This window comes from Mus musculus, chromosome 11 (assembly GCF_000001635.26).
Source record: "Mus musculus strain C57BL/6J chromosome 11, GRCm38.p6 C57BL/6J".
NCBI lineage: Eukaryota > Metazoa > Chordata > Mammalia > Rodentia > Muridae > Mus > Mus musculus.
In genome coordinates this window covers 86,935,620-86,963,111 of record NC_000077.6, presented here as the reverse complement: position 1 = coordinate 86,963,111, position 27,492 = coordinate 86,935,620, and the positions used below count along the sequence as shown (strand labels likewise).

The 27,492-nt window shown below is 47.1% G+C and overlaps 1 protein-coding gene across 1 annotated transcript in view; it reads left to right on the top strand.

Annotated features, from left to right (window-relative positions):
• Ypel2 (yippee like 2) overlaps window positions 1–26,687 on the top strand; it is a 57,381-nt gene extending 30,694 nt beyond the window's left edge. The window contains exons 3-5 of the mRNA NM_001005341.3: window positions 17,136–17,179; window positions 18,431–18,539; window positions 22,424–26,687. Of these exons, the coding sequence (NP_001005341.1) occupies window positions 17,136–17,179; window positions 18,431–18,539; window positions 22,424–22,513 (243 nt within the window). The 3' untranslated portion in view covers window positions 22,514–26,687. The remainder of the gene's footprint in view (window positions 1–17,135; window positions 17,180–18,430; window positions 18,540–22,423) is intronic.
• Window positions 26,688–27,492: the final 805 nt, after the last annotated feature.

The following is a 27,492-nucleotide window of genomic DNA, read 5'->3' as shown; positions in this document are numbered from 1 at the left end:
AATGTCAGGGAGCATTATAGTAGGTGATGTTGGTCTCCCTTTCCTCATGGCTCCTCTCCCTTGGGGCAGCATATAACCATCAGTAGGAAATTAGACCATCTTTGAGGAGCCAGGAGCCCCCTTTCTTCCATGTGCGGGTTGGCCCCATTAAGAACATTTTTCTTTTTTTCTTTTTTTAGCATCGGTTTCCCAACAGATGGATAGAGAAACATCCATGGATATGAAAAAAGAGGCCAGCAGGAGACCTGCTGCAGCAAGCCCCATCCCTTAGCTCTTAGACTTTAGGGATGCCTTGGCAGACAGAAAAGTCTTGGCCTCCCTGAGCTGGTCCATAGGACCCTTTGGCTACATAGTGGGTAGCAGCCAAAATGGGAGCCCTCACCCAGAGCCAGATCCCTGAGGAGGTCTATGGTGCTGAGAAACCATCACCTTCATACTGTTCAGATTGTATTCTGTGAGATGCCCTAGTGCCTACAGCTCTCCACCCCCCCCCCCCATCCTGCAGTGCCAGCCTGTGCTAGTTCAGCCTAGCACAACTGCCTGCTGTGTGCTCCTGTTTGGGGAGGCCTCTCCCTGTTAGCTAGCGACTGCTCTGCTCATAACTCTGGACCTTCTAAGAGTCGCCCAAGCCTACCCCTAGGCTCCCCTTTTCTCTTTCCATGCTGGAAGTTCCAAATGACAGGAAGGGTACCCAGGAGGCTTATTCCAGACAGATTTCACCCAGGAAACCTGGGAGGGGAGAGTAAATGAAATCATATTTCTTCATCCTCCCCTTACCAGGAGAAAGAAGGAACGCAAAGTATATCTGTGGAGGAGGAAAGCTCCTCCCTGCCTGTCTGCCTCTTCTGTGAAAACAACCGGCCATTCCGCCCTGGGCACTGTGGGGGCAGGGTGCTGGGTAAGTACAGGAGGAAGAAGGAAAGCTGATAAGATAAGCCCTGGCACATCTAGGTCACCAGGCTGCTGCCAGCCACCTGTGTGATTGGTCACCTTGAAACTGACAGGGGGATGGACTTTGGTTTAGGGCTAGACTGGCTGACTTCCCAAGCCTTGGTTTATTCAGTAAACATTTATTGAGCTCCATTAGGTGCCAGGTCATGTGCTAGGTATCCAGGCTCCTGTATGTCTCTAAACTGGCTAGCATGCATCCCAGGCTCGCAAGCAGTGCTAAAAACAGAAATGACTTCATTCAAAAAAAAAAAAAAAACTGAGCTTGCAAAGAAAAGGGAGGTTGGGGGTGGGTGAGATTGGGGAGCCTGTCTCTGGTGGTGGTAGGGGCTCTCTGGAGTCTTGAGCTTCTCTTCTTTGGGTTAAAGCCAAGGGTCAACAAGACTTTCTGTAAAGACCAGATAGTAAATATTGGGCTTTGCTGAGACTATTGTCTTAATGGCTGACCTCTGTGGTACTGGAGAAAATATCAACAAACAGCGCCAGAGCGCTGCGGAAACATGATTTACAAACACGAGTGGCCCTGGGCTTCCAGGCCTTGCTAGTGCCCGGGATAGATGTTTGAGACGACCATTGTGAACTGAGTGTTGGGGGAAGTGGCCGCACAGGCCTTCAGCAGGAATCTCCAGTTGGCGTGGCATGGATAGTATTGGGAATTGAGGCAACTGTATGGGAAATTCCATTCTGCTGGCTGGACTTTTTTCCCACCATAAGGTTAAGCTGCAGATCAAGCCAGCTTAAAAAGGCTCCTCATTCTAACTGGAAAATACTGTGTGTCCCCGTTGGGTAAAGAGTCAGTGGCGCCATTTTCAAATTCCTGAATTGAAAGGTTAAGTCACTTCTCCTTGAGGCCTGGCTTTGCACTGAGTTTTCAGTGTTACCTTGGACAAGTCTCTGAACCTCCCTGACCACTAAATAGACCATGAACACTGCTGGATGCAGCCCTGGGGCTGTTGAGGTGGCCAGAATATAACTAATGCCTATAGACAGCTTATGTTCCAGTGCAAATATACAAACAGCTACATTGTTATTATACAATGGGCTGAAACACACACACACACACACACACACACACACACACAGGCTTCTTATACAATGGGCTGAAACACACACACACACACACACACACACACACACAGGCTTCTGTATCTATCCTGCATAGATCTGAACTCTAGCTCTGTGGATAAGACAGGAGTCCATTCTGAGTGGAGTGTTTCTTAGAGAGTCATGCCTGGGGAACCACAGGTAAGGCAGATGAGCCGAGCCTGTTTCAGAAGCAGGAGGTCTGCAAATGTGAGCCACAGAGTAGAGTGAAAGGAGTTTAGACTCATTTTTGTGTGCTGTAGGGAACCACTAAATGGCTTTGAGGGAGGGGAGGTAACAATACAGTTTGACTAGAAACAGACAGGAATATTATGGTGTGGCCTGTTTCCTGAAGTTCCCACTTCCCTTCAGCTTCAATAAACTGTTTGCCTAGGGCTTTGAGTTGGCTGATCACGTAAGCAGTTGATAAAGCATTGATAATGTGCTATGGTTGCATATAATTAATAATGATCAGGCTCCATCACCCCCTGACAATGCCATCAGCTAACAGCAGTCAGGTAAATCATTTGCCAACCACAGGCCTTGGCAGACCTTTATAAAGGCTCCCTGTGTGGCCTGGAGGCTCTCAGGCCTGGGCCCAATGTCCCTAACTTCTTGAGTTAAGGCTGCCTAAATGATTAAAAGCTGTCCATTGTAGCCCCACACTTGGAAGCTTCTATTACTTTGCCCGAGCAAGAATGTGCAGAAAGAGACCTAGAGCTTGGTAATTTGGAAAGGCTGGCCAGCTGTGAAGTCCCTGAATTTGCCGTGTCTTTTCCTTTCCTCCCACCAACACTTCCTGCCATTCACCATCCCTAGGGTTACAGGACAATGCCATGCCCAGATTTTCTGTGGATGCAGAGTAGCTGCTTTCATTGAACCATAATTTCCTTCGCCCATGTATAGCTTTGTAGAGACAAGGTCTTCCTACATAGCCTAGCCCGGTCCTGAACTCATCCTGCCTCTACCTCCACAGGTGTGGGCCAGCAGGCCTGGCTCTGTTATCTTAGGCCATTTATTTTTTTCCTCTGTGTGTGTGTGAGGGGTAAAGTATATATTTGGGTGTACCTGCTGCATCCCGTGTGTGGATGTCAGAGGACCGTTTGGATCCTTGGATTTCTTCTTCTGCCATGTAAGTCCTAGAGCTCAGGTGATGAGACTTACAGCAAGCACCACCTTACCACCCCCGGCCCCGGCCCCCACCTCCCCTCCTTTTTTTTAAATAGTGTTTTTGTTTGGTTTTGGGTTTTTTTTTTTGTTTGTTTTGCTTCTTTGTTTTTGTTTTTGACTTGTTTGGTTTTGGCTCAGATCCACAGCACAGGAGAGGATAGAGAGGGAAACCCTGATCCTCTGCAGGGGAAGACAGTTGTTACCTTTCTTAAATCCTTTGCTGATTAACTAACTCCCTTATTTCCAGAAACCAGACGAGAAGAGGAAACCGGGAGTCAGCAGGGCTTGGGAGCCTTATTAGCTGTGGTCCAACTAGGTCAGGGGGGTGACCTTTGGACTGCCCCCCCCAGCCCCCACATGTATACTTCAGCTCACTGGAGCAGAGTTCCCCCATCACTGAGGGGTTAAGATTCCAGCACCCAGCCAAGGGAGTCTGTTTCTGCAAAGCACGGGCCTGCCTAGTCATGGCCTTCCTCCCTGGCACTCTGGTCCCGCCAGTGCTGCTGTTTCCCCAATGCCCGGTCTCCTGTTTCACACCTCAGACCGAGGTCCTGCAGCTGGCCAAATGCTCTTTCTCAGCTCTGCTTTCCACCTTGCCGCTCACTGATAAATTAGCTCCTGAGAGGAGGGAAGAGGAATGGTGGAGAGGTGGCTCCCCCCTCCCCAGCCCCCTGACCTCTTTGTCAGTGGGCACAGTGCCCTGAAGCCCCACAGTGCTGTGTTGGGGAGGGCGGTGGTGACTTGTAGCCGAGCTCCAGGCCCCACCTGGCAGATGGAACCCAGCTTGGCTGGGGCCCAGTTGTGGTATATGCTGAGGCTTTACCTCAGGGTGGAAACTGGAGGCTGAAGTTTGAGTTGAGAGACAAGGCAACTCTGAGTTATGGTTCTCAAACACTGGGGTTTCCTGAACCAGCTTTCTGTGAAATCAGCCTGGGGCATGCCAGATTCACTGTCTAGTTCCTTAGGCTGGACTGAACTGAGACACTTGTGTGGGTGGAACAGGAGGGAGAAGCCAGTGGACAGATGTTAGGTAGGCCTGCTGCAGTGTAGCCTGAGTCCTTGGGAGCAGAGATGAAAACTTTTCCCTTTCTCTACCCTTCCCATGTCCTGAGTAATGAGTCCAGTTTCTGCCGGGCTGTGCAGGTTTTAATTTACCTTTCTGACAAGACAAACGTGTAAGTAACGGCAGCAGTGAAGAGATTGCTCAGGTCACGTAGTAGGCCTACTTTGGAGAATAGCTGTGTACTCCTAGGCCCAGATTTCCCGTTATGCAGTACCTAGGACCTGGCTATGGAGATCACCAAGTTACCTAGTAGAGTTGTAACCCAGTCAGCCTTGAGACTCTTCACCCCTGGCTATCAAAGAATGACCTTGTGGGTCCAGGCCAGAATGTCCGAAGCCTCCATGTCTGAGTTGCTCTTGAGTATCCGGAGACTGTTTTCAAATGTGTATGGAAAGGTGGCAATTAAATGTTTGTCTCAGAATAACCCCAGCCTCTGCATTCTCCCAGGAGCCCGAGCCTAGGGAAGATGATTAAAAATAGATCTGAGGAGCACTTCCTGCCCAGCAGATGGCTGACAGCGAATGCTAGGGCTTGTGGCTGACCTTTCTTCTGAAATCTGCTCTGTGTTTCCATGATGCTAATTGAGTCTCTTGCTGGACCTAATCAGAGGCTCTGTAACCGACGTGTAAAACACCAGGGCTTACTGGCTTGGCTCTGCAACATGAAAGTGCTGCAGTTTGCATGGAACACACCCCCTCCTTGGTCCAACTGGCCGGTCCTTGTTTAAAAACCAACTAGTTCTGTGTTCGGATTGACTACCCTCCTGTTAAATATCACACACCTCGTCCAACCCCATCAGCAACGGAAGCTGAGTAAGGAAACGATAAGGAAACCCAGTGTTTGGAAGTACACACAATACACCAGGCTTGCAGACCAACATACATATGGATGGCTGAAAGGGATCAAAGCCTCTTTGGGGTCTAAGAGTGGCCCAGACCTCAGGCCTTCGCTCACCCACAAAACGCAGATAGTAACTACCTTTATAGTCCTGGGGGCTTACAAGATTGCCCAGCAGCTAAAGATACCTGCTGCCAAGTCTGCTGATTTTGGTCCCCACCACCTATAGAGTGGAAGGAGGGAACTGGTTTCTGGAAATTGTCCTCTGACCTCCATGTGCATACACATTCACAAGATAAATGAATACATGTGAAAAAATTAATACCATGTCCCAGTGGTACAAAATTGTGGGTGTATGGGGGGCGGGTCTTCATTTTTCCCACAAATGGCTCATAGCTGTACTGGTACCCTCAGGTGGTTGAGGTGACATCACCTAGTTCAGGGTGCCTGGGCCTCTGCATTCTTAGCAAGATGCTGTTGTGATTGTCTTGACACCTGCTTGGATCACTGTTTGTTTCCATCACAGGTGGGCAGGGTAGGTTGCTGGCTTCTCACTTTGCTGGCTTCTTATCCTAGGTTTAATTCCTTTTTTCTTCCCAAAGAAAGCCCTCTCCTGTGAACAGACAGCGCTCCAACCCTCTCCAGGCCAGCCATCCTCTCTAAACTCCTTTAAGGACCACAGAGTGTTAGAATGTTTTATTATTTATGTATTTTCAGTTTGTCTCCTGCTTGGCCAGATTATAATAAGCACCTTCGGGACAGATGACTAGCTGAAATCCTCCACGGTACCCAGCCGGTCTTACAGCTTTAAATAAAGAGTGCTAGTATGCATTCATGTGACCCTACAGGATAGCTCTGAGCCCCTCCCTCCCTCCCTGGTCATTTAGACATCCCCAGTTCTTTATTTGTCTTTTGACTAGGAAATGATCTTCCAGTGCCCGATAATTCAGAGAACTTTCGTGTTGGCCAAGGAAGTTGAACACCAGATTATATGGTAGGAATTTTAGTTTTCCTATCTGAGTATTGAGAGCCTAAGGAAGGGATCATCAGTTAGGCCAGCCAGCGAACAGCAGACACAAGGAGGAAGTTCACAAACATGCGGGAAGATCTAACTTCAGAATCCGAAATCTTCAGTGTTCGGAGCTGTCTTTAGAGAATATGGGCTCAGAGTGTTTGCCCTGTAAGAGAACTTATCAGCTCCTGCAGTTCACAGATTATACAGCGGTCAGAGCCTTAGAGACAGCATCCTCTGTAGAGGCAGGTTGTGGAGCCTTTCTTGGCTTGGGTGGGAGCTGATCACCTGGATATTCTGATCCACTTATTTCTATTTCTGGGGAGTCTCTATTGTGTGTGTAGACTTTGCTCTTTAGCAAGCACTTAGGCGCTCTCCCTGATTTCAGCAGTCTGCACTGAGACTTACAGGGACACTCCCCTCCCCCACATCCTCTTTTTTTTTTCCATGCTGAGATATGATCTCACTATGTAGCTCTGGCTGTCCTCAAACTCACTGTGTAGATGAGGTCTGGTGCTCAGAGATGCACCTGGACTCCAGGCTTTTTTATGGCGTTCAGGCTGTCCTGGAGTTGACTGCACTGCCAAGCTAGTCTGGGACTGTTGGCTCCTTTTGCTTTAGCTTCTCCTCCCAGTGTTGATCACGGCCCTTTAAGTAATGCATCTGACTTCATGGCTGCATCATTCAGGTCTCCTAAAGCCAGCCCCTAAAGAAAGGTGTGTGAGTTCAGAAGCTAGAGGTGGGAAGATACGTTGATACCAGTATAAGCTGGACAGCTGCCACAGCAGGGGAGAGCATTTTTATGAGCCTCTTTGGTTTGAACCAACCTGAAGCACAGTTACTTAGAAATAAACCCTTGTGCGCTGATTAGCATCTCCAGGAGAAGGAGGAGGGATTGAGCATTTAGGGCTGAAAACTAGGCACAGACGCATAGAACGTGGCAGGAAGTTGGAAAGTCAGGTTGTGCATAGAAAATGGAGAGGATAACTCAAGGAAAGTGGACATTGTCACCCCAGTGCACAGAGGAGGAACTGGGGACACATGAAGCTCATGACAAAGTGCTAGAACCACGGATTAAGTTTCTCTTGGCCAAGCACAGTCATGTGCCAGCAGAATGTTCTGAGAAATTTGTCCCTAGATTTCAGCCTTGTATAGATATCACAGGGTACTTACACAGCCTAGTTAGTTCTGTCACCAGGTCTTCTATGCTTAGAGAACTGCTCCCCCCTCCCCCAACACAGACACACAGACACATATACATACTCACAGACACACAGACACACACATACAGACCACACAGACAAAGACACAGACATAGACACAGACACAAAGACACACACAGGCACAGACATAGACACACACATTTTTTTTTTTCCGAGACAGGGTTTGTCTGTAGCCCTGGCTGTCCTGGAACTCACTCTATAGACCAGGCTGGCCTCGAACTCAGAAATCCACCTGCCTCTGCCTCCCAAGTGCTGGGATTAAAGGCGTATGCCACCACACCCGGCACAGACACACATTTTGAGATGGGGTTTTTATTTATTATCTGGCTGTGGATGGCCCGGAACTAGTTGCATAGACCAGGCTAGCCTAGAACTCAGATCTATCTGCCTCTGCTATTCAGGTTCTGGGATTCAAAGTATGAGCCAGCCAAATTGCTGAGCTTAGACCATAGATGCTTGATGGACCCAAGAACTTCAAGTAGATAATCCAAAGAATTAAAGTAGCAAAGGATGCGAGGCCGGGAAACTCGGTCAGCTCTGAGAGAAAGGGCTCACTCAGCTCATTGGAGGAATTGGACGGTGTGGGATCGATCAGCTGTGACGTGGGTTGACTCAGAAGGCAGTGAGTTTGCTCTAAAAAGTGAGATTTGGTTGCAATTCAGGCAAGAATCATGTGGGTCTGTGAAATAAACAAGATAACGTCCTGTGTTGTGTTTGGAGGGCTTCCAGGACACTGAGCTCAGCCCACCACACGGACTTCCAAGGGACCGTGGTCACCGGAGGGAACATTTGCTCTGAATGTCCCAAACAACCTTCTAATCCTCCTTTGTCAAGGGCAGGATTTTTAAGGAGCCTAAAAAAGCTAAAAGCTAACGTCTTAGCTTTGAATTATTTATTTCAAGTGTTGTGCAACAATCATTGAGTAGTGAGTTGGAGAAGCTGTTTTTAGTCCGGGGTGCAGAGCATTCCCTGGGTGGTCCTCAGCCTTAAACACTGGAGGCCCATAAATCAAGTTTTTGTTTTCTCTTTCGTTTACTCAGAGCAAACCAACTCTGAACTGGTTCACTGTATGTAACAAAACTCATAGGAAGCTGACTGGCAAGTCAGAATTCGAATTCGTTAACTCACAGTGGTGTGCTTAACCCTGAAGGCTTGCACTCTGTGCTGCCTCCTTGAAGGTAAACTCACTTGAGCGAGATGATTAAATCTGTACCGTTAAGTAAGTATGGCATTGGAGCAGAGGCATTTGACTAGCCTGTGAGATTTCACCAGTTCTGACGGATTGTCCCATCCTCTCGTCATTAAAGGGACAGCTTTCCCCAGTGAACACCTGCTCGGGAAATTTCGGGACCTGAAGTCAGAAGCCATAGACTTTGACCTACACAAGCTGTAGGAAGCTGGAGGTTCCTGTAGGCTCTGGGCTTTACTTAAACTATAACATGCATTGTAGCCTGTAACAACTCCGGAGCCTGATAGTACATTCATTTAAGTCCCTTCTTTAGGGTGTCATGTATACACAATACCCTTGTTACCCAAGCTTAATTTTCCAGGGCTTGCTTATTTATTTCTTAACCACTTTGTGCTTTCTGCATCTGCAAAGTGGTTGGGTGGGGTTAATTTAATTTCCTCATCATATTGCTTGGAGGATTGTGTTCAGATCATATACCAGGCATAGTAAGTACCATATCAGCATGAGCCATGACTGTTACATCCAGCCTTCCCCCTAAGCCCCCCCACCCCCCCACTTTGTTTTTTTCAAGAGTTTACTACATATTGTGTGGTTCTCTCTACCATGTGACCTGGGGAATTAACTTGTCATCAGACTTGGCGAGTGTCTTAACCCGCTGTGCCATCTTGCCCTTGCCCACCCCCCTACAGTGAACCACTTCAGTCTCATGCATTATTAACTCTCCAATTTCACTGCAGCAATTGCTAAAAGTATGTGGAAAGCATGGGGTGGGTTTGTTTGTTTGTTTGTTTGTTTGTTTCTGTAGAGCGTGTGGCTTTAGCCTTGGAAGGTGCTAGAAGTTTATTCTTCGGGAGTCCATTGGTTTAACCACAGACTGCACAGTTATCCTTAGAACTCTAAGGGTATTTCATTAGCAAGTGACCCATGGATTTCGGGAGTGGTGCAGACTGAAATATGAGTCAGCAGATATTTTGATTTTTATATTGCTTGATATATTTTAAATATTGATTATGAAATATAAATATTGGTATTTGTACTTTGAGCACAGCATCTTTAGATAATAGTAACTCTGAATTATTTTCAAAGGCCCTGGTGACTTTGACCTCCAACATGAATACTCTTTTAGAAGTTTTTAGTTTTATGTTTGAATTGCAAAGGGCCCAGTAGCTGGCTGCCATTACATCATTCCACCACTCCCAGTGGCCAGTTCAGAAAAGGTCGCTTTCCTAAGCAGGCCTTGTGAGGGTGACTCGCCAGCCAGCCTTTGTCCTAGGGGACAGGGTGTGTGGTTTGGGGCGGCGTCCTCTACTCTGTGGAGCTGAAGACTGTGTCTTTGCCAGTCCTTGTTTCTCTGAGCAGAGGACCGCTTCGAGCTGGCAACATCTGTCTTCTCACGTTGTGCTTATGTGGGGATTTACCACTCAAACCCACTGCCACGGCCTGGGAGGCTTAGCCTGCCCTTAGTTCACCAAGTCTATCTGAGGCCCTAGCACAGTGGGGACAGAGCCTGTGGTGATTTGGAAGGGAGTCTGGGAGGCCTGTTGTGAGCTCCCTAAAAGCTATCCTTGTATGAAAGGAAACACTTATTGAGGAAGCTTAGTAAGACCTTTCTATGTAGCAGGCTGCATGCCTACTGTACGCACACATGAGCTTAGTTATCACAGCATCCCCGTCTAGCACTGTTCTCAAACCTTTCTTTCTGTATGTGGGTGCCCAAGGCTCAGGAGTGACTCACCCAGGGATGTGCAGCCAGTGAGAGCTGGCCCAAGGCTTTCTAAGCACCAAAGCTGCCAGCATCCTCATTACCAAACATGAGGCAGACATGACTGTGAGCAGGGGCATCAGGTCCTCAGGCCCAGCCTTGAAACTACTGGACACATGGCTCAACAGGTGTGGGGTAGGTCTCAACACCACCAGGCATAGACCCCAGACTTTTGGCAATGAATGGAAGCACCAAGGCCCTGGATCCTCTGTGCACAACAGATATTTCTTCCTTTAGAACCAGTCCCTTCCACCCCACCTTCTGTGTGCTTAAAGAAGGGGAGGGTGAATGGGACCCATAGGCCAAAGTTATGGAGGAGCGACCTCCAGGAGGCCATCCCGCAAGAGCTCCTTTTTTTTCTGTTTTTGACATTGTCTCCCTATTGTAAGTCACTCTGGGTCATATGGTACTCAGCTCAGCAACCCGGAGGCAGTTCTTCTGCTTCTGCCTCTGACTCCGGTGCTGGGATTACAAGGCACACCATTGTGCCAGGCTCACACCAATCCCTATGTGAAAGTTTTGGGTAAGTCATGAAGATACACGAATGGTGACCTATGTCCCAGTGTGGAAATCACAGTCAGGAAATTCCTTTATAATTAACCCGTCTCCCCTGTTTCCATGTGAGTCCATTTCCTTTGACACTTGTTGTTGTAGGGATGATGGGAGAAGTCCCTTGCAGAAATCCTTGCTCGTAGCTAAACCGCACATGTGTTCTCATTCTGGGAGTTTCTAGCATTTCTAGATTCCCCACTCTTACACCTTTCCATGGTCCAGGGAGGATCTAGCGCTATTTACTTGGGTTCCAGCCTGTTGCCCTGATACTAGATCCGTTCCCCCCCCCCAAGACATTAATGATATAAAGAGAAAAGAATGAGACTGAATAATAGGAAAGTGGCTGACCTGACCCTTTCTCATAACATGCCACATCTGTTTCCTGCTGGGTCAGGGGTGGCGCCAGCCAAAATTCCAAAGGAAAAGATCTTACTAATCCTCCTGTCCCTCTACTGAAACACTCGTTACCACCCTGATGAGATGCTCTAACGCCTCTTAAGTATAGTGCCTTGTGCAGCGCTATGGAGGTAGAAGTGAGCCTGCCTAGCAGACGCCGAGGCAGGAGAGAGAAAGGATGATTGGTCCCTGGTGCTGTGAGATTTCTTTTTGGAGTGTGAGAATGTTCTGGAATTAGACAGTGACAATGATTGTACAACCTGTGACTGTACCAAGAGTCACTGAATGTTATATTTAAGTCACGTTTCCATTCTTATGTCTCAAGCACTTTTGAGTCAGAATCTCCTCTTCTATTCCAGGCTGGTCTTGAACTCACGAACCTCATTCTTTTCTTATGAAGACATTTGAAGCTTCACCCTTTGTCATTCTAAGAGAGAGGCTGGGGAAGGATCAAGCTGTCAAGAGTACTTGTTGCTCTTGGTGTAGACCTGGATTTGATTTTCAGCACCCCTATGATAAAGCATGAACAGCCATGAGTTTAGTTCCAGGGGATCTGATGCCCTCTTCTGACCTCTGGGCACCAGGCATACATGTGATGCGGCGCTCATGTACAAGCCTATATAAATCACTTGGACACATAAAAACTTTTTTTTTTAAAGACCAAAAGATCAAAGTTACCAAAGAAAAGGAGGCTTGAGGGATTGAGTCAGCTTTCCATCTCTTCCTCAGGCTCCTGAGAAGCCTTCAGTGAGAGATTGTTAAGCTCACCGTTCTTAACTGGCCTGTCAAGCAGGCGTGATAGCCATTCACAGATGTAAAAGAAGAGCCAAGAGATGCGCTGGTGGGAGCTGCAGTGTCAGATTTGGAACCTGCCCCTTCTGGGGTGACAAGTTCCTCATACCTTAGATGATCAAGGGCCCAGTCCACTCCCAGAGGTCACACCTGCTCCCCACACCTCTGCATTCAGCTACCTCCACCCCTGTTACAACTGTGTGCTGCCGAGCCAAAGCCTGTTTGTTTTTCTTATTTTTGAGACAGGGTCTTGCTGTGTAGCCCACACTAACATCAGACCTGCATTCCTTCTTAACAAATGTGTTCCACCACACTGGGATCCAGCAGTTCTACTTTAAGAAGGAATCACTGCCTTCCAGACTCCCAAACAGGGCCAGAAATGAGCGGTTTTGGCTACCAAACAGGAAACTCAGAGCCCTTTCCGTTTCTTTGAGCTGGCTGGAAGGGCTGGGCCTGCAACTAGTACTGTACTAGGATAGGAGGAAAGTTTTGTATGGCTTGAAAGAAAACCAAAGAAAACCAAAAAAAAAAAAAAAAAAGAAAGAAAAGAAAAACCTCTTGTGAAGGCCTGCACACCAGCCTTGGTTGACACACAACATGGAAAAGAACTGCCTTGTTGCCAGGCAGTAATGACATTAAACAAATGTGTCTGACAGTCTGTTCGGCATCTCCTGTCTGAATTCTATTTGCTTCATTTCAGTTGCTTCCTTAGTTCCCTTTCGGCTTCCCCACCTCAGCACCACCCCCACCCAAGGGAACACCAGGCTGTGCCAGGTTGTGCTGGGCTAGGCTGGGCCCCACAGGATACCGTGACCCAGCCAGGCTATTCTTGTCTGCGTCTATTTGCAAGAAGCCTGTTGTTCTCCGTGTCTGTTTTTCTCATCATAAATGTTGAGTTGGCAGGGGCCCTGGGGTAGTGGAAGCCATGGTGGAAGAGCGTCCAGACTTCTGCCTCAAAAAAAAAAAAAAAAATGCATCTGGCTATGAGTGCCAGGCTGAGGAAACCGGGCCGCAGATGCTGTGTCTGTGGGCTTACCTGAGGAAGTGTTCCCACCAGGACAGCCCTGCTTGCGTCCAGTCCCCTTGCCAGTACCTGGACTTGTACCAGCAGACTCTCACCAAGCATGCCTGGAGGAGCTGTCCTGGCATACCTGTGAGCCACCTTTGAGCCTAAGGAGGCTGTTTTCTTTGCCCATCCATCTTCCCCTGCCCCTGCTCTCTAGGAATTAATCTGTGTCAGACTGGCAGTAGTTACTTCTCGGCAACATGCAGAAGCAGATGGGTACACACACACACACACACACACACACACACACACACACACACACACACGTGCAAGTGACCTTTCAGCAAGGCGCTCGAGCATCCACTTAACGTGCATGTGCATGGATTCCATGAATGCACTGATATAAAGTTATAAGTTGTGAACATAAGAATTTTATATGGGGCTGGAGAGATGGGGCAATGGTTAAGAGCACCAGATGCTCCTCCAGAGGGCCTGAGTTCAGTTCCCAGCAATCACATGGTAGCTCACACTCCAGAGCCTCTTCTGGTGTGCAGACATACAGGTAGACAAAATATCTGTATACATAAGTAAACGGTTTAAAATTTTTGACATTGCTTTATTTTATTTTATATCACTTTTCATGTTATTAACAATTTTATTATTTGGCCATTTTATACATTTACATGTTGACTACTCATTGTTTTTTCCCTATTACTCTTTCTGATCATTTTGTTTGAGTGTTATTTGAGATAGGGTCTTGCTTTGTAGCCCTGGCTAGCCTCAGACCCCACCCTCATCCCCCAAGACATCTACCTACGAGATTAAAGCACGTGCCATGACTGGCTTCTCTGATTGTTCCATTTTTGCTTTTGTTTGTTTGTTTGTTTGTTTGTTTGTTTGGGGTTTTTATGAGACAGGGTTTCTCTGTATAGCTCTGACTATTTTGAACTCACTTTGTAGACCAGGCTGGCCTCAAACTCAGAAATCTGCCTGTCTCTGCCTCCCAAGTGCTGGGATTAAAGGTAATAGATACCACACCAATCATTCTTTAAACACAAAAACACAGAAAAAGGTAGGATGGTGTTGCCTGCTATAATCCTGGCACCTGAGAGCTGGAGACAGGAGGCAGGACAGCTGCTATGTAGGGAGTTTGTGGCTAGCCTGGCACAAAAGAAAGAAAAGGAACAAACTGGTTTAAAATACAGGATGGATAATTTTTGAACGAACTGTGCTAGAGGCTGGAGATACCGCTCCACAGTTAAGAACATTTGCTGCTCTTATAGAGGACCTGGGTTCAGTTCCCAGCACCTACATCAGATGGCTCACAACCTTCTATAACTCTAGCTCCAGGAGATCAGCACCCCTTCTGGCCTCTGGGCACCAACTTAGATTCATACGCATAAATAAATACATCTTAAATTTTGTAAATACTAAGTAAAAAGCCTTTCAAAAACATTTAGTGTTTGAGTGACAGAAAGCAGGTTTGCCTATGGAGCCATAATCGAGAAAGTGGCGCAGAGCAGAGGGAACGGTAGACTCGGAGGCCCAAGAAAATCTTGGAAGGGTGAACTATCGGTACCCTCTCCCCGCCCTTCCCCCCGCCCCCTTACTATGTTACCTCGGCTAGCCCGGGACACGCTTATGTAGACTAGGTTGGCCTCAACTGAAAGCTGGGCCAGGTGCGGTGTGGCCCCCAATGCACATCTGCCCATAGTTGAAAGTTTTAATTTTACAGATAGATGCTAAGTGATATTCCTGAGATCGCAGTGTAAATGCATTTGATAGCTTGTTATTCGGCAGGGGGCTGTAACATGCTTTGTATTTCTAGAATACATGGAGGAAGAAGCAATGATATGGGGGAGTAACACCACAGAGTTCCAGATGAAAATCTCTTGTAGTCTAGTGTGGTGGTGTATATCTTAATCCCAGGCACAGTAGGCCAGTTCAGTCTACCCAGTGAGTTCCAGGCCAACCAGGGATATGATACAAACATACACACTCCTCCCACACATATGAATAGGAGTGATCCTGCCCCCCCCCCCCCAAAACCCCCTGGTTTTCTGAAATGCTATATAAACCAATGCCACCAGTCCTGGTGATTATCCTTAATCTCCATCGTGGTGATGGCTTCCTAGGCATATAGCAGATATCAGAACTCATGTAACAATGCACCCCAATAGAAGAAATATAGAGGCAGTTCATACTATCAGCTCTGGAGGCTGAAGCAGGAGGATTACTGCGAGTTCAAGGCCAATCTGGGATACCTAATGAGACTTCAAAATAAAAATAAAACAATTAATATGTGCCAGAGTCACATGCTGCGGGTTGGAAGAGAGCCTGAAGATATGAGCTGCACCTCTGAGACTCACAGCATAGAGAAGGAATTTGATTCAAAAATTTTAAATCCAAGGGCTGGAGAGATGGCTCAGCAGTTAAGAGCTCTTCCGGAGGTCCTGAGTTCAATTCCCAGCAACCGCATGGTGGTTCACAACCATCTGTAATGGGATCCAATGCCCTCTTCTGGTGTGTCTGAAGACATCTACAGTGTACTCAAATGCCTAAAATAAATAGATAAATCTTTTTAAAAAAAATTTAAATCCAGATGCAAAGAAAGCCGTAGGTGTTGGTTGTGTGTGTCTTCCTGGGAAGGTCAGAGGATGACAGGGTGGACAAAGCTGGGGAAGTCAGCCATTGAGTGCAGGTAAGCTTGGGCTAGCATAGGGCACAGTGTTAAAGTAGCAAGAGGAGTCACTAAGTGGGCAGCTTTTGTTCCCTTGAGCCGTTTGTGTAAAGTCTGGCTTTGTCACAGGGACCTTTGTGTGGAGTTTGAGAGAGAGGCCATGGTTCCCAGAGCAGCTTCATTGTGCCTGGGGGGTGGGGGTGGGGGGTCTTATGCTCCCTGGCTGTTTCCAGAAACACGGTTCAGGTCTGGACTGAGGCCGGTGACTATCTCTCTGCTTGCTGCTTGAGCTGTACCTGGGCAGGAAGGCATCCCCTTATCCAGCTGTTCAGTTCCCAGCTCCTCCGCAGGAAGTCTGCCTTTCTCTGGCCAGAGGCACCAACCCTGAAGACCTGTACTCCTGACAGAATGGCTGTCTAGGCACAGTGCTCAGAGCCCCATCTGGTGCTTTTAGTCATCTGTCAGCTCCACACCCCAGATTTCTTCAGAGTTCCTTGTTTCCGTGTCTGTTTTTATGCTGGTCCCCCCACCCCCACCCCGCAACCCCCCAGAGCTGACTAGGAAGTTAAATTGGGATACCATTGTCACACCACATTAAAAATGCAAGCAGCAAGGCAGAGCATGTCGGCCAGACAGCTCATTGAGACCAGAGGAGGGAAACCTGTGCTAATGGAGGGAGATGCCAGATTGCATGGTAAGCCCTGGCTTCTTTCTGTCACCTCTGTCTGTCACTGGCAAGCCAGAAGGCAGGCCAAGCTAGAGGGTGAAATGAGACTTCTGCCCATTGGGCATCATTGAGATCACGTACACAGCAGAAGAGGAGCCCTGGAATCCCCACTTAGGACTGGAACTGCTGAGGGGCCAGGAGCAAGGCAAATGATGAGTGCAGGCTCTTGTGCTGGGGTCCAAGTAAGAAGAGGGCAAACCAAAGGGTCTGTACTGGCTTTCCATGCCTAGCCACTGTGTGTGAGAGGCCACTGTGTGTGACATCCGTGCAGATTAATTCTCCCAGTGAATTCCTTGTCGGGCAACGTGAAGAACGGAGGGGTATTTAATTACTTGCAGTTCTGTTGTTAAATAAAGATCAACTTTGTCAGTGTGTCCCAGGCTTGCCATAGCTTCCCGAGTGCTGGTGTTACACACTGCACCATCACACCAGCCTGGCTACTCTCTTGTCATCTGTACCCCTGTCCATCAAGTCACCTGAGCTGGTAAAAATAGCCCGAGTGTGTGGGCTGCCTTCATCTCTGAACTGTTTATTCTGTCTTCACCACCTCCTGCCCCATGCCACCTGCCAGCTAGAGCTCTTGCTGGCCGCATGCTCCCTTCTGCATGGGCAGTCAGGTTGGTTGCGATTTGGGGTCGGTTTCCCAAATAAGTAACATGGATGTCTAACTATTGATTTGTCTTCTTGTATTTCAGTCCTTCCAGGGAAGTCAAGGGCGAGCCTACCTCTTCAACTCAGTGTGAGTGTTTCTGACTGGGTACCTGTTTATTGGGTGCAAGTCTCGAGGGGCGGGGCAAGCACTCCTCTGATTCATCAATGACCTCTCTCTGCCTTAGTAATATTAGTAATAATAAAATCCCTAGGGGCATTCCCATTAACCACTGGTAGTCAGTTACCTTAGGGGAAATTTGGTTGGCATCATCTCCAACTAAAACTAATGGTACTCGCTGCAGTATCCCCAGCACAGGGAAAACTTAGAGGGGTCTCTGATAGACCTTCATCGTGGAGGTCAGCCAGACCTGAGATTTGTGACGGTGTGTGTGAGTGTGTGTGTGTGTGTGTGTGTGTGTGTGTGTGTGTGTGTGAGGGTGTATGTGAGAGAGAGAGAGAGAATGAGAAAGAGAGAGAGAAAGGAAGGAAGGAAAAAGGAAGGAAGGAAGAAAGAGAGAGGAAAGAAAGAACGAACGAACTTATGTTAGGGGCAAGGCTTAGGAAGAGCCTCGTCCCTTCTGCAGAGGATGTCGACACAGCCTGTCACGGGATTCAGCCTCTGACTTGGCTAGGAAGACAAAAGCTCGCAGACATCTGATAAACTGTGAAAGGAAATGTAGCTCATTCCTTGGAGCAGGTGTTCTGTAAAGCAGGTGTGATAGATACTCAAGGGTCACTCACCCTGATGATACAGACGGAAACACATGGTCTTGTTCACTGTCTTAGGCAATCCTCTGTAACCCCTGTGCAACCATCTCGAGGCTGAGCCTCCCTTTCAATTACAAGACCAGGGGGGAAGAGATGGCCAAGGCCGTGCTGCCAAGCCTGACAACACAGTTGGGTCGCTTGAAAGCTAAGCTTACTGTAGGAGGAAAGAACCCATTCCCAAAGCTGTCCTTGCCTCCATGAAGGCACCACAGCATGCATGTATCCACCCAACAAGTAAATGTAACGTGAGTTTTCTTTTAGTTACAAGATTATAAATTAGTGTCAGAAAATTTAAATCCTAAGCAAACTGTCATCCAGAGCTATTTTGGTCAACCCACAGAACTGAATCTTGCAGATGCAGGATTTATTCCCACGGAGACATTTCCATGTGGTTACCTTTGAGGCGATGGATGTTTCTCATTTCAGTTTTAGACCAGTTCCTTCTCCCTGTAGGCTTCCCTGGGAGTAGGCCTGTCCAGTCGGTTTTTGCCAGGAGCTCAGCTTGAATGACTAATGGCTGTTTATCCTTCTGACTAACCACCCGCTCGCTCTCTTTCTGTCTTTGGCACAGAGTTAATGTGGGCTGTGGGCCTGCAGAAGAGCGGGTGTTGCTAACAGGACTACATGCCGTTGCAGACATTTACTGTGAAAACTGCAAAACCACTTTGGGCTGGAAATATGTAAGTACAACGAGCCTGGGAGGGAGGGCCTCCTGGGTAAGGGATGCTTTCTTCCAAGGGCTGCCCTCAGCCCTGGGGGCTCGTACCTTTGTAAGAAAGGTAATCCTGTTCATCCCTTCACCTGGCCTGGAAACACTTCCGTGGGAGCGCACGAGTACAATTATTAGCAGGGCCTTAAAGCATCTCCTGAAAGCTGACTGTAACAACCCTGGGAAGACGGCTCAGTCAGCAAACTGCTTGTCCATAAACATGAGGACTTGTTGAGTTCTGATACCCAGGACCCTTGGGAAAAGCTGGGTGCAGCAATACATGCTTGTAATCCCAGAACTGGGTAGGCATAGACTCGGAGAATCCCCGAGGCAGCCTGTGCAGCCAGTGGGGGAGCTCCTGATTCAATGGGAGGCACTCAAAAAGGTAACTCAGGAAGACACTTGACACTATCCTCTGCCTAACACATCTTCATTTTCTCTTTCTCTCTCACACACACAAACACACACATGCACACACCAACAAGTATATACATATACACAAAAATAAGAAACACTAGCTATCCAAACATGGTCCTATACACTTACAATCCGTGCACTTAAAAGATTAAAGCAGGTAGATGACAGACCCAGATGGATCACATGAGACCCTGTTTCAATGAAGTAACAGAGACAGACAGACAGACAACTAACAAAATACAGAACTGTCTGAGTATGTTAGCTGGGCTTGGGTCTCTACAAAAGTATGATCAGTGCTTCCACAGTTACCAGCTAGTTTTTGCATGCCGTCTAAGCAGCAGAATGAGGCTCCAACGGGCTCTGTCTCTTAGCTGGCTTTATGCCCTCACGCTCAGCCTTTTCAGTGCTAAGCAATTCAATGTCACCTGTGCATTGCGGTACAAGCCTGTGATTTTTGTATTTTGGAGGAGGTGGCAGGAGGAGCTTGGCCTCTCTGGGGAACTAATAAAATCTCTTAAAAGATATAATAAAGTTTATTACAGGGAAATAAATTAAGGAGCAATGGGGCCGTGTGGTGGCGGTGATGTTAGGTCTTGCCAAGGGACAGATTGTCCTGAAAGTTGGGTCCTTTTCTTCAGCCCGCCACGAGCAGTTGTTACAGGAACGCACCACCACATGATCACAGTTCTGCTGTTGATCCTAGAACTCCTTCATCCATTGAGATGTTGGGTTAGAGGAAGAGATAACCCTGAGTAGGCTGGTTTCATTTGTTGCTTGAGGTTCGGGTTTGGTGATCTGACAATTTTATAAAAAGCTGTTGACTATAAACTTACTGGGAGTGAGTACTGTAGGAAGCACTTGCCTAGAAGCCCTGAACTTGACCCTGGCATCAGGAGAGGAAAAAAGATGGCGATCCACTCCCTATCGTGATGATGGGCAGGACATCGGGGAAGCATCCGATGGCTTGTATTGATCGCCTTGGTGTACCCAACTCTGTTCTGTTCCTTTGTCTTGGTATTTTTATGAACCTACAGAACAACCCTACAGTGCAGTGGCTCTCAACCTTCCTAATGCTGTGACCCTTTAGTACAATTCCTCATGGTGTGGTGACCCCCCAACCACAAAGTTGTTTCTGTTGCTACTTTATAACTGTAATTTTGCTACCGGTATGAATGATGATGCCAATATTTTTGAAGACTGAGGTTTGCCCAAGAGGTTGTGACCCATAGGTTGAGACACTGAGTAGCTAATCGGTTAGTTAAGTGAGCGGTTCCAGAGACTGACCCAGATTATTGACTTCCTGCTGGAGTTCAGAGCCACCATCACGGATGCCGGTGGGCAGGTGATCCACTTTGCATTTCTTCTATTTAATAAGAAAACCTCGTATCACAGGATGCTGGGAACTCACTATGTAGCCCAGGCTGTACTCCTTCCTCCTGCCTGTTTCCCAGTGCTGGGATTATAGGAATGCCCCTTGATACCGGAGGAAAACTCACCCTAGTATTCTTACTCTTCTTCATTTCTGCCCTAAACACAGGCACAACAGGTCTTATTCTCAAATTATAGCACAGACAGACAGACAGACAGACAGACAGAGTGCACAGGAAAATCTGCTGAATCCATAGCTGCTGAATCCATAGTACCGAGTGTTTGCACATTCTCTGGTCTCCTAGCTCCCCTCTTCCTCACTTTGTAGATTGATTCTTCACTCAACAAGACAACTTAAAGTCTGAACTCTTGTTCTAAAACACAAGAAATAGAAAGTTCTGAATAGAGGTGGTAGTTCACTAGTAATGCCCGCTGAGCAGTGGTAGCACAGGCCTCTAATCCTAGTACTTGGGAGGCAGAGGTAGGCCGACCTCTGCATTCCAGGACCACCAGAGACGCAAGAGTCTCTGTCTTGAAAACAAACAGAAAAAAAAAAGCTGTAGTTTGTATCATTATTATTTTGGAACAGTAGGATTTGGTTTCTTACTGATCTCAGAGGCTCTGCCAGAAGAGCCCCTTATCTACTGCTTGTGCCTCTGTCATTACCCACGTGACTTCCGGGAGAGGTGTTCTGGGATAATGTATAAATGCTCGTGTGCTTCCTCACTCTGCATGTGAGATAGTCCTTTGTCCTATATTGGGAAGAAAGGCCTTCTGTAGGGCTCGCTGAGAGGCTCCACGGGGGCGGGATGGTGGTGGAAGCAACCTGCCAGGGAGGTGGAGAGGGTGGGGTGGGAGGAGGTTCTGCAGCTCGGGGGTTCATGCAGTGTCTAGTACCCTGGAGCACAGTAGTGAAAGAAAAGCACTTGATTCACCTGAGGTGGAAACAGGGAGAACAGAAAGTAAGACCTGATTGGCCTTATAGTCTGGAGGTACTTGCTATCCTACTTATGTATAACAGGTGCAGCTTTTTGTTGTTGTTGTTGTTTTTGTTGTTTTTCCGAGACAGGGTTTCTCTGTGTAGCCCTGGTTGTCCTGGAACTCACTTTGTAGACCAGGCTGGCCTCGAACTCAGAAATCCTCCTGCCTCTGCCTCCCAAGTGCTGGGATTAAAGGCATGCGCCACCACCGCCAGCTAACAGGTGCATCTTAAGATGATAACCAGACTTCTAGAAACAAATGTCTGTAAGGCAGACTCCTAGTAAGCTTCAGAGATCCCAGTTCCCTCAAGAGCTCACATACATGTATGTGTGCAAATGAATGTCAGCTTAAGACAGGGATCACTATGTAGCTAGCCATAGCTTCCCTGGAGCTCACACAGACGCCTCTGCCTCTGCCTCTGCCTCCGGAGTGCTGGGATCAAAGGTGTGTACCACCTTGTCAGGGCTTTTTTTTTTTTTTTTTTAATTAAGAAGCCAAGAAACTTCACATAAAACCAAGGTTGTCTACTGCAATGCTCCCAAACTGGCTTCCAAGATCAGCAGCTGCCTTTCATCTGTTTCCTGAAGGCCTGTTATCTGACTTTCAGTCTTCCAGGAATGCAGAAGTTTGCAAAGCAAGAACATCTCTGCTTAAAGTTTTTATTGTGTTACAGGCAGCAGAAAGAAGTGACTACATATGGGCATTTGTGGGTATTGGAGAGGAAGGTGTACTGAGAATAGAGCTAAGGGAAGGCGTGGGGAAGAGAGGGCAGTGAGGTGCCTGCCGCAGGTGAGATTGGGATCCCAGGCTGAGTAGCTGGGAAAGAGCTTCCTGAGATGGTGACGTTTGAGCAAAAGTTTAAAAGAGGAATGATCCAAATAAATTCTGTCATGATACTGAGGAATCCCAGATGTCCCTCGGTTGTGCTGCTAACAGCAGGAACTCAGGACACTTGCGTGCTGGAGTGTTTGGGGCACCTGATGGCTGTCCAGGCGCCTGTCGTCAGCCACATCGCTGCTTCTGTGTCTCAGAAGTCATCTGTGCCTTTGGTCACTCTGTGTCTTTTTTTTCTCTTCCTCTGTTTTATAGGAACATGCTTTTGAAAGCAGTCAGAAATATAAAGAAGGCAAATACATCATTGAATTAGCACACATGATCAAGGACAATGGCTGGGACTGACCTGATAGCATCCATCCGGTCCAGCATCCATGTGAATGCCACCCAACTGAACATTCTACCCAAGCGTGAGAGAGTGACTGAACACACTCGGTTCCATCAACTTAGGGGCCTTGCCATCAGGGGTCATCCTCCCACCCTGACACCATCATTTTTGGTGACTGGCCTCTAAATCACTGTCTCTCTGTCTCTTTGCTTTGTATCTGTTTGTGAGTTGATCTTGGCTTCTCTGTTCTAGTGTTGGCTGAAAACAGTTACGAGCTGGAACGGACCCTTGGCTGCATGGTGGCAGCCCTACTTGAGGGGGGGTGGCCCTGCCCACATGAGAGCTGCCTGATGGCTGTCAGAACATCGGCATGTGAGCATGAGCAACAGAACAGGGGAACCTGGGAGTCCTAGGATTGGGGAAGGGGCAAGAGGGTGCAATATAACTGTACTGTTCTTGGAGACCTGCTAACTTAGGCTTGAAATAATTGACTCCTTCAAAAGGACAAAGAGAAAAAAAAATACCTCGTGGCTTTTGTTCTCTCTGATGATACACTCCTGCCCTAGCATCAGATGTGCCAGGACAGCGGATTAGCACAAGAAGCATCCTTGATTCTAGCTGACAGGGCAGGACCCTAGCATTCTGGACCTGGACTGGAGAAGGTCCTGCTAAAGAGAATGGGGGGTGGGGAGTGTGTGTGTGTGTGGGGGGGGGTAAAGCTCAGTGGGTTTTAGTGATTCTGCCCTCTTTCCCCCCCGCCCCCTCCTGGGCAATCACCTTCTTGGTCTTCTTAACTGATTTAGGTTGCAGGAAAAGATACAAGATGTGTGTGTCCCATTTAGCCCAAAGCACAGTAAAAATCGGTAATGGAGGAGAGCCAGGAGCTGGAGGCGTTGCTGTGGACCGGGAACTCCTGATAGCAAGCAGGAAATGTAAAAATGCAGAGGCAAGGTTCTGGGAGGAAGAGTTCAGATTGGAGCCAGTGAAGGCTTAGCACATCTTTCCTCATCCGATGATCAGTAGCTTCCATGGGACCAGCAATTCTTTGTGCACAACGTTTCTGAGTTTTGGGTTTTTTTTCCCCCCTCCAATTTTATCACCATAACCTGGAAACAAAGATCCAAGATTACACCTCCATTCTTAGCCCTGACTCTCCTATGTGGATAGACATCTTTTAACAGTGTGGTCCAGCAGTAGGGAGGGATTACAGATTCAATATTACTCCTTCACCCACCGCACGCACCCAAGCTTCCTTGAGTTAGGGTTGGGGAGGAAAGAAAAAATAATCCCTGTAAATCTCTTAAAATGAAAAAGAATTTATTGTGTGTAATCAACACTGTGAAGGCTGTGTTGCATCAATCCAGCTATTATGTGGATTTGAAATCCTGTTTGAATCCATTTCGTTTATTTCTTAGGCAGAAGATAATGTTAAAATATGGGCATATTAGGTACTTCTCAGAATCTTGTTCTCTAGCTAGGCTGGTCCTACAGGAAAATTCACCTCTGAAAAAAAAAAGCCCAAGAAGAGAAGGAGCAAGAGTGAGCTCATGGAGATAAGAGCCTGTTGCCTGGCTAACCAATGCTAAAGCATCCCTCCAGGAACATTTTCCAGTCCACATCCCCAGCAGAACCAAATTCCATCAGGGAGAAAGCCGTGGTGGACACGGCTTTGTCCTGATCTGGAAATGGACAAATTGAGACTTGCCAGGGCAATAGGAAGTCAGCCAGCTCAGTAGACTGCCTGTCTTCTGGGACACAAAAGGATTCCTAGAAACAGAATTTTGTTCCTCAAGTCTGCTTGTCCTGGGCCCTGGAAGACTAGCTCTGCCCCACCCCCACCCCCACCCCACTGCACAGCAAGGCCCACTGAGGGCCAGAAAAACTACCCGTGACTCCCAGGCTCAAGTGGTCAGTGACACACATTTCTCCAGTTTCACATTCCTAAGACTTGCCAGCTCCAAGCGTCATCCATTGTCCCCTCTTTATCCTGTTCGAAGATGTGGCCTTCATTAAAGATTTGATTAGACCCTTTGCTCAGGGAATACCTAGCTACATACACACTACAAGTCCTTTTTTTTTTTTTTTTTTTTAACTAGGGGGTGGGGATCAAACCTAGGTAGTTTCTTAAAAACTAAAGTTGGTGACTTGCAGAAACTGGATCTATGGTGCCCTGGGTGGAGAAAGGGGCAGGGTCCTTGAACTACAAGTTTGGGGGTGGGACCAAAACTCATCAGGCTTCCCTTTGTGACGGTGAAACCAAAAGTGCTTCTTATGACCATTCTTAGCTCCACTCACAGCTTGTCTACCTAACACTTAGCAGTATTAGCGAGTCCTCAGCCCAGCGGGCGGCAGAGGCTCCTGCACCCAAGGCCTCTCTGGTCAGTTTTTTTTTTTTTCCTCACCAAATGATTGACTCAGCATAACCAAAGACCTCACCCCTTCACTCCACATAGGTTCAGGGAAAGGGAAGTCCTTTGGGTGACCTTGGGCAGGGGTGGGCAAGGACAGAAGAGGAGAAAGGGAAGGCCTGAGGGTACCTCAGCCGCCAGCTACCTTCACTTTGAAGTCTAGCTGACCAGCTCTCGCTCCACCTGCCCTGTGCCACTGTGGATGATGGGGCTATTGTCACCCTGGAATCCATCCACCCACCCCCGCCCCACCTCCGCATCTCCCCCCAGGCTGCTGATGAGTAAATCAACATGAGTCAAGTATAGCCAAGCTTGATGCTTGCATGCTCGCAGCGGGACCTGGCTGAGTACCGACCACCCCAGCTCCTATGACAGATCATGTAGATAAAGTAAAGATCTCAGCTGGTGGATCAATGTGTACAAAAGAGGTGTCCCCTTTATAGTGGAGATTTCCAAGTATATACATATATATCTATACAGTCGCTTGTGAAATATACTTTTGTAAATAATATTTAATTTTTTTAAATAATATATTTGGTGCTGTATTCTCAGACCCCCCTGAGAGCACTTTTATTTTCAATTCTATAGCTTCCTCTGTGTTATATTTTAAGGGAAAGGATAATCAACAAGACACTTTTTTTTTTCCTTTAAGGATCTGTAACTATAAAATGGATTGAGGCTTTAAAACATTTTTGCAGTTTTCTGTTTGCATTTTTACCCAGCAGAACAGACTAGTAAATTACCAGGTTGTGAATTGATACTTTCTTGCCCAGTATTGGCTAGAAAAGAAACAAGCTTAGTAGTAACAACTTCAGAGTAATTACTGTAGTTGGGAGAACTTCCAAGAAATTGGAATAGACAGAGAGAGAGTGTGTGTGTGTTTCATTTTTCTGTTTCCTTTCCTACTGAGGACACTATGAACTACAGTTTACACCTTAGGCACAGAGTTTTCCCTCTGGTTTTCATGTGTGAGTGGACCAAGAGCCCAAAGCAAGATTTTCTTTCCCTGAGGGTGGAGCCGCGGCCAGTTCCTCTTCTGTGTGTTCAGCTTCTACAGCCAGTGAAGCAAATCTGTGAAGAGAGCCAGCGTGAAGTCTGCGCTTCTGAGACGGGAGCAGCTCAGCCGCGCTCACATCCCGGGGCTCTGGCTGTTCTAGAAGCCGTGTCATATTAGAAGTTAACAAGTTCAGGTTTAAAAGGATAGTAATAGCTTTTTTTTTTTTAAAGTCAGATTGCTTGGGGTTCAGGCAGAGGCTGGCAAATCAAATCTTGAACACACTTTTATATTAAAAAATCTGCCTCAATGGAAATACTAGTCCTATGACTGGGAAAGATTGTCTTTGAAATTGTGGTTGATTAATAAAATTACTATACAGTCATGAAATGTACCCGAAAGGCGTTGTCCTCCTGGAGTTAGATCTGTCCAGCGTCTTACAGTGGTTTGGTGAGAACAGGAGTCAACTTCCTTTTCCCAGCCTGCAAAGACTGTGTACCATGGATTTGTCTGTCTGTCTGTCTGTCTGTGTTTACAAACTGTATTTGTTGGGTTTGGAATTGCTTTTGTTGTTACTTTTTTCTTCTTTTTTTGTTCCTTTCTTGGGTGGGAATTTTTTCCCCAGGTCACTTTGCTTCAGTAACAAAGGCAATTGTTTTTGAATAATTTGTCTTCACCTCCTTCCGGTATTTGTACATAATGATTCAGTATTAGTAAGAAGTGCGTTATTTCTGTCATTGCTGATCTGTGTTGGTGCTCATTTGAGAAAATAAAGTTTTCAAATACTAACTCTTGGGAGAATGTCTGTTTTCTTTTGATGCTGTGTGTGTGTCTTCGTTTATATTATTGGGAAGCCTGCTCAAGGCCATCTGTCTAGCCCGGGGCACAGACCTGTTAGATGATACCATAAAGGATATTTCTCTTAAGGACACAAAGCCAGTTAATGAACGAATCTCAGGTCTCCTGATCATCTGCACATTTCTCCTGGCCTTTAGCTAGCAGAAGCCCAAAATGACCTCTACCCAGTTATCTCTGCCATGACCCATCTTCTAAGAGTCTAAAGCTTTTCTGATGACATCATTGTCTTTGGATATAAAATTGCATTAGGAAGGAGGCGTGCTGACATTGGGCGATAAATACATGTTATGATACATGAAGAAAAATCAAATCTTGTTCAAGTACTAAATGGAGAATACAAGCACTAACAAGTCTATCACTATAATAATCCAGCTGTTTATATTTTACAAGCATACAGTCTTGAATAATCAATCACTTAAGTACAGTAATATGCACTTATATGTACTGGTGCCTTTTTAAGAATATACATTAAAAAGCTGGGCATGGTGGCACACGCCTTTAATCCCAGCACTCGGGAGTCAGAGGTAGGCATATTTCTGAGTTCGAGGCCAGCCTGGTCTACAAAATGAGTTCCTGAACAGCCAGGGCTATACAGAGAAACCCTGTATTGAAACAAACAAATAAAAGAATATACATTATTCTAGAATCCTTAGTGTGGGCCAGGCGAGGCAGGGACTCTGCTGACCTAGATCCCCAGCACATGCTCTGCATTTTAAACTTCTTCAGAGGGCTGGGC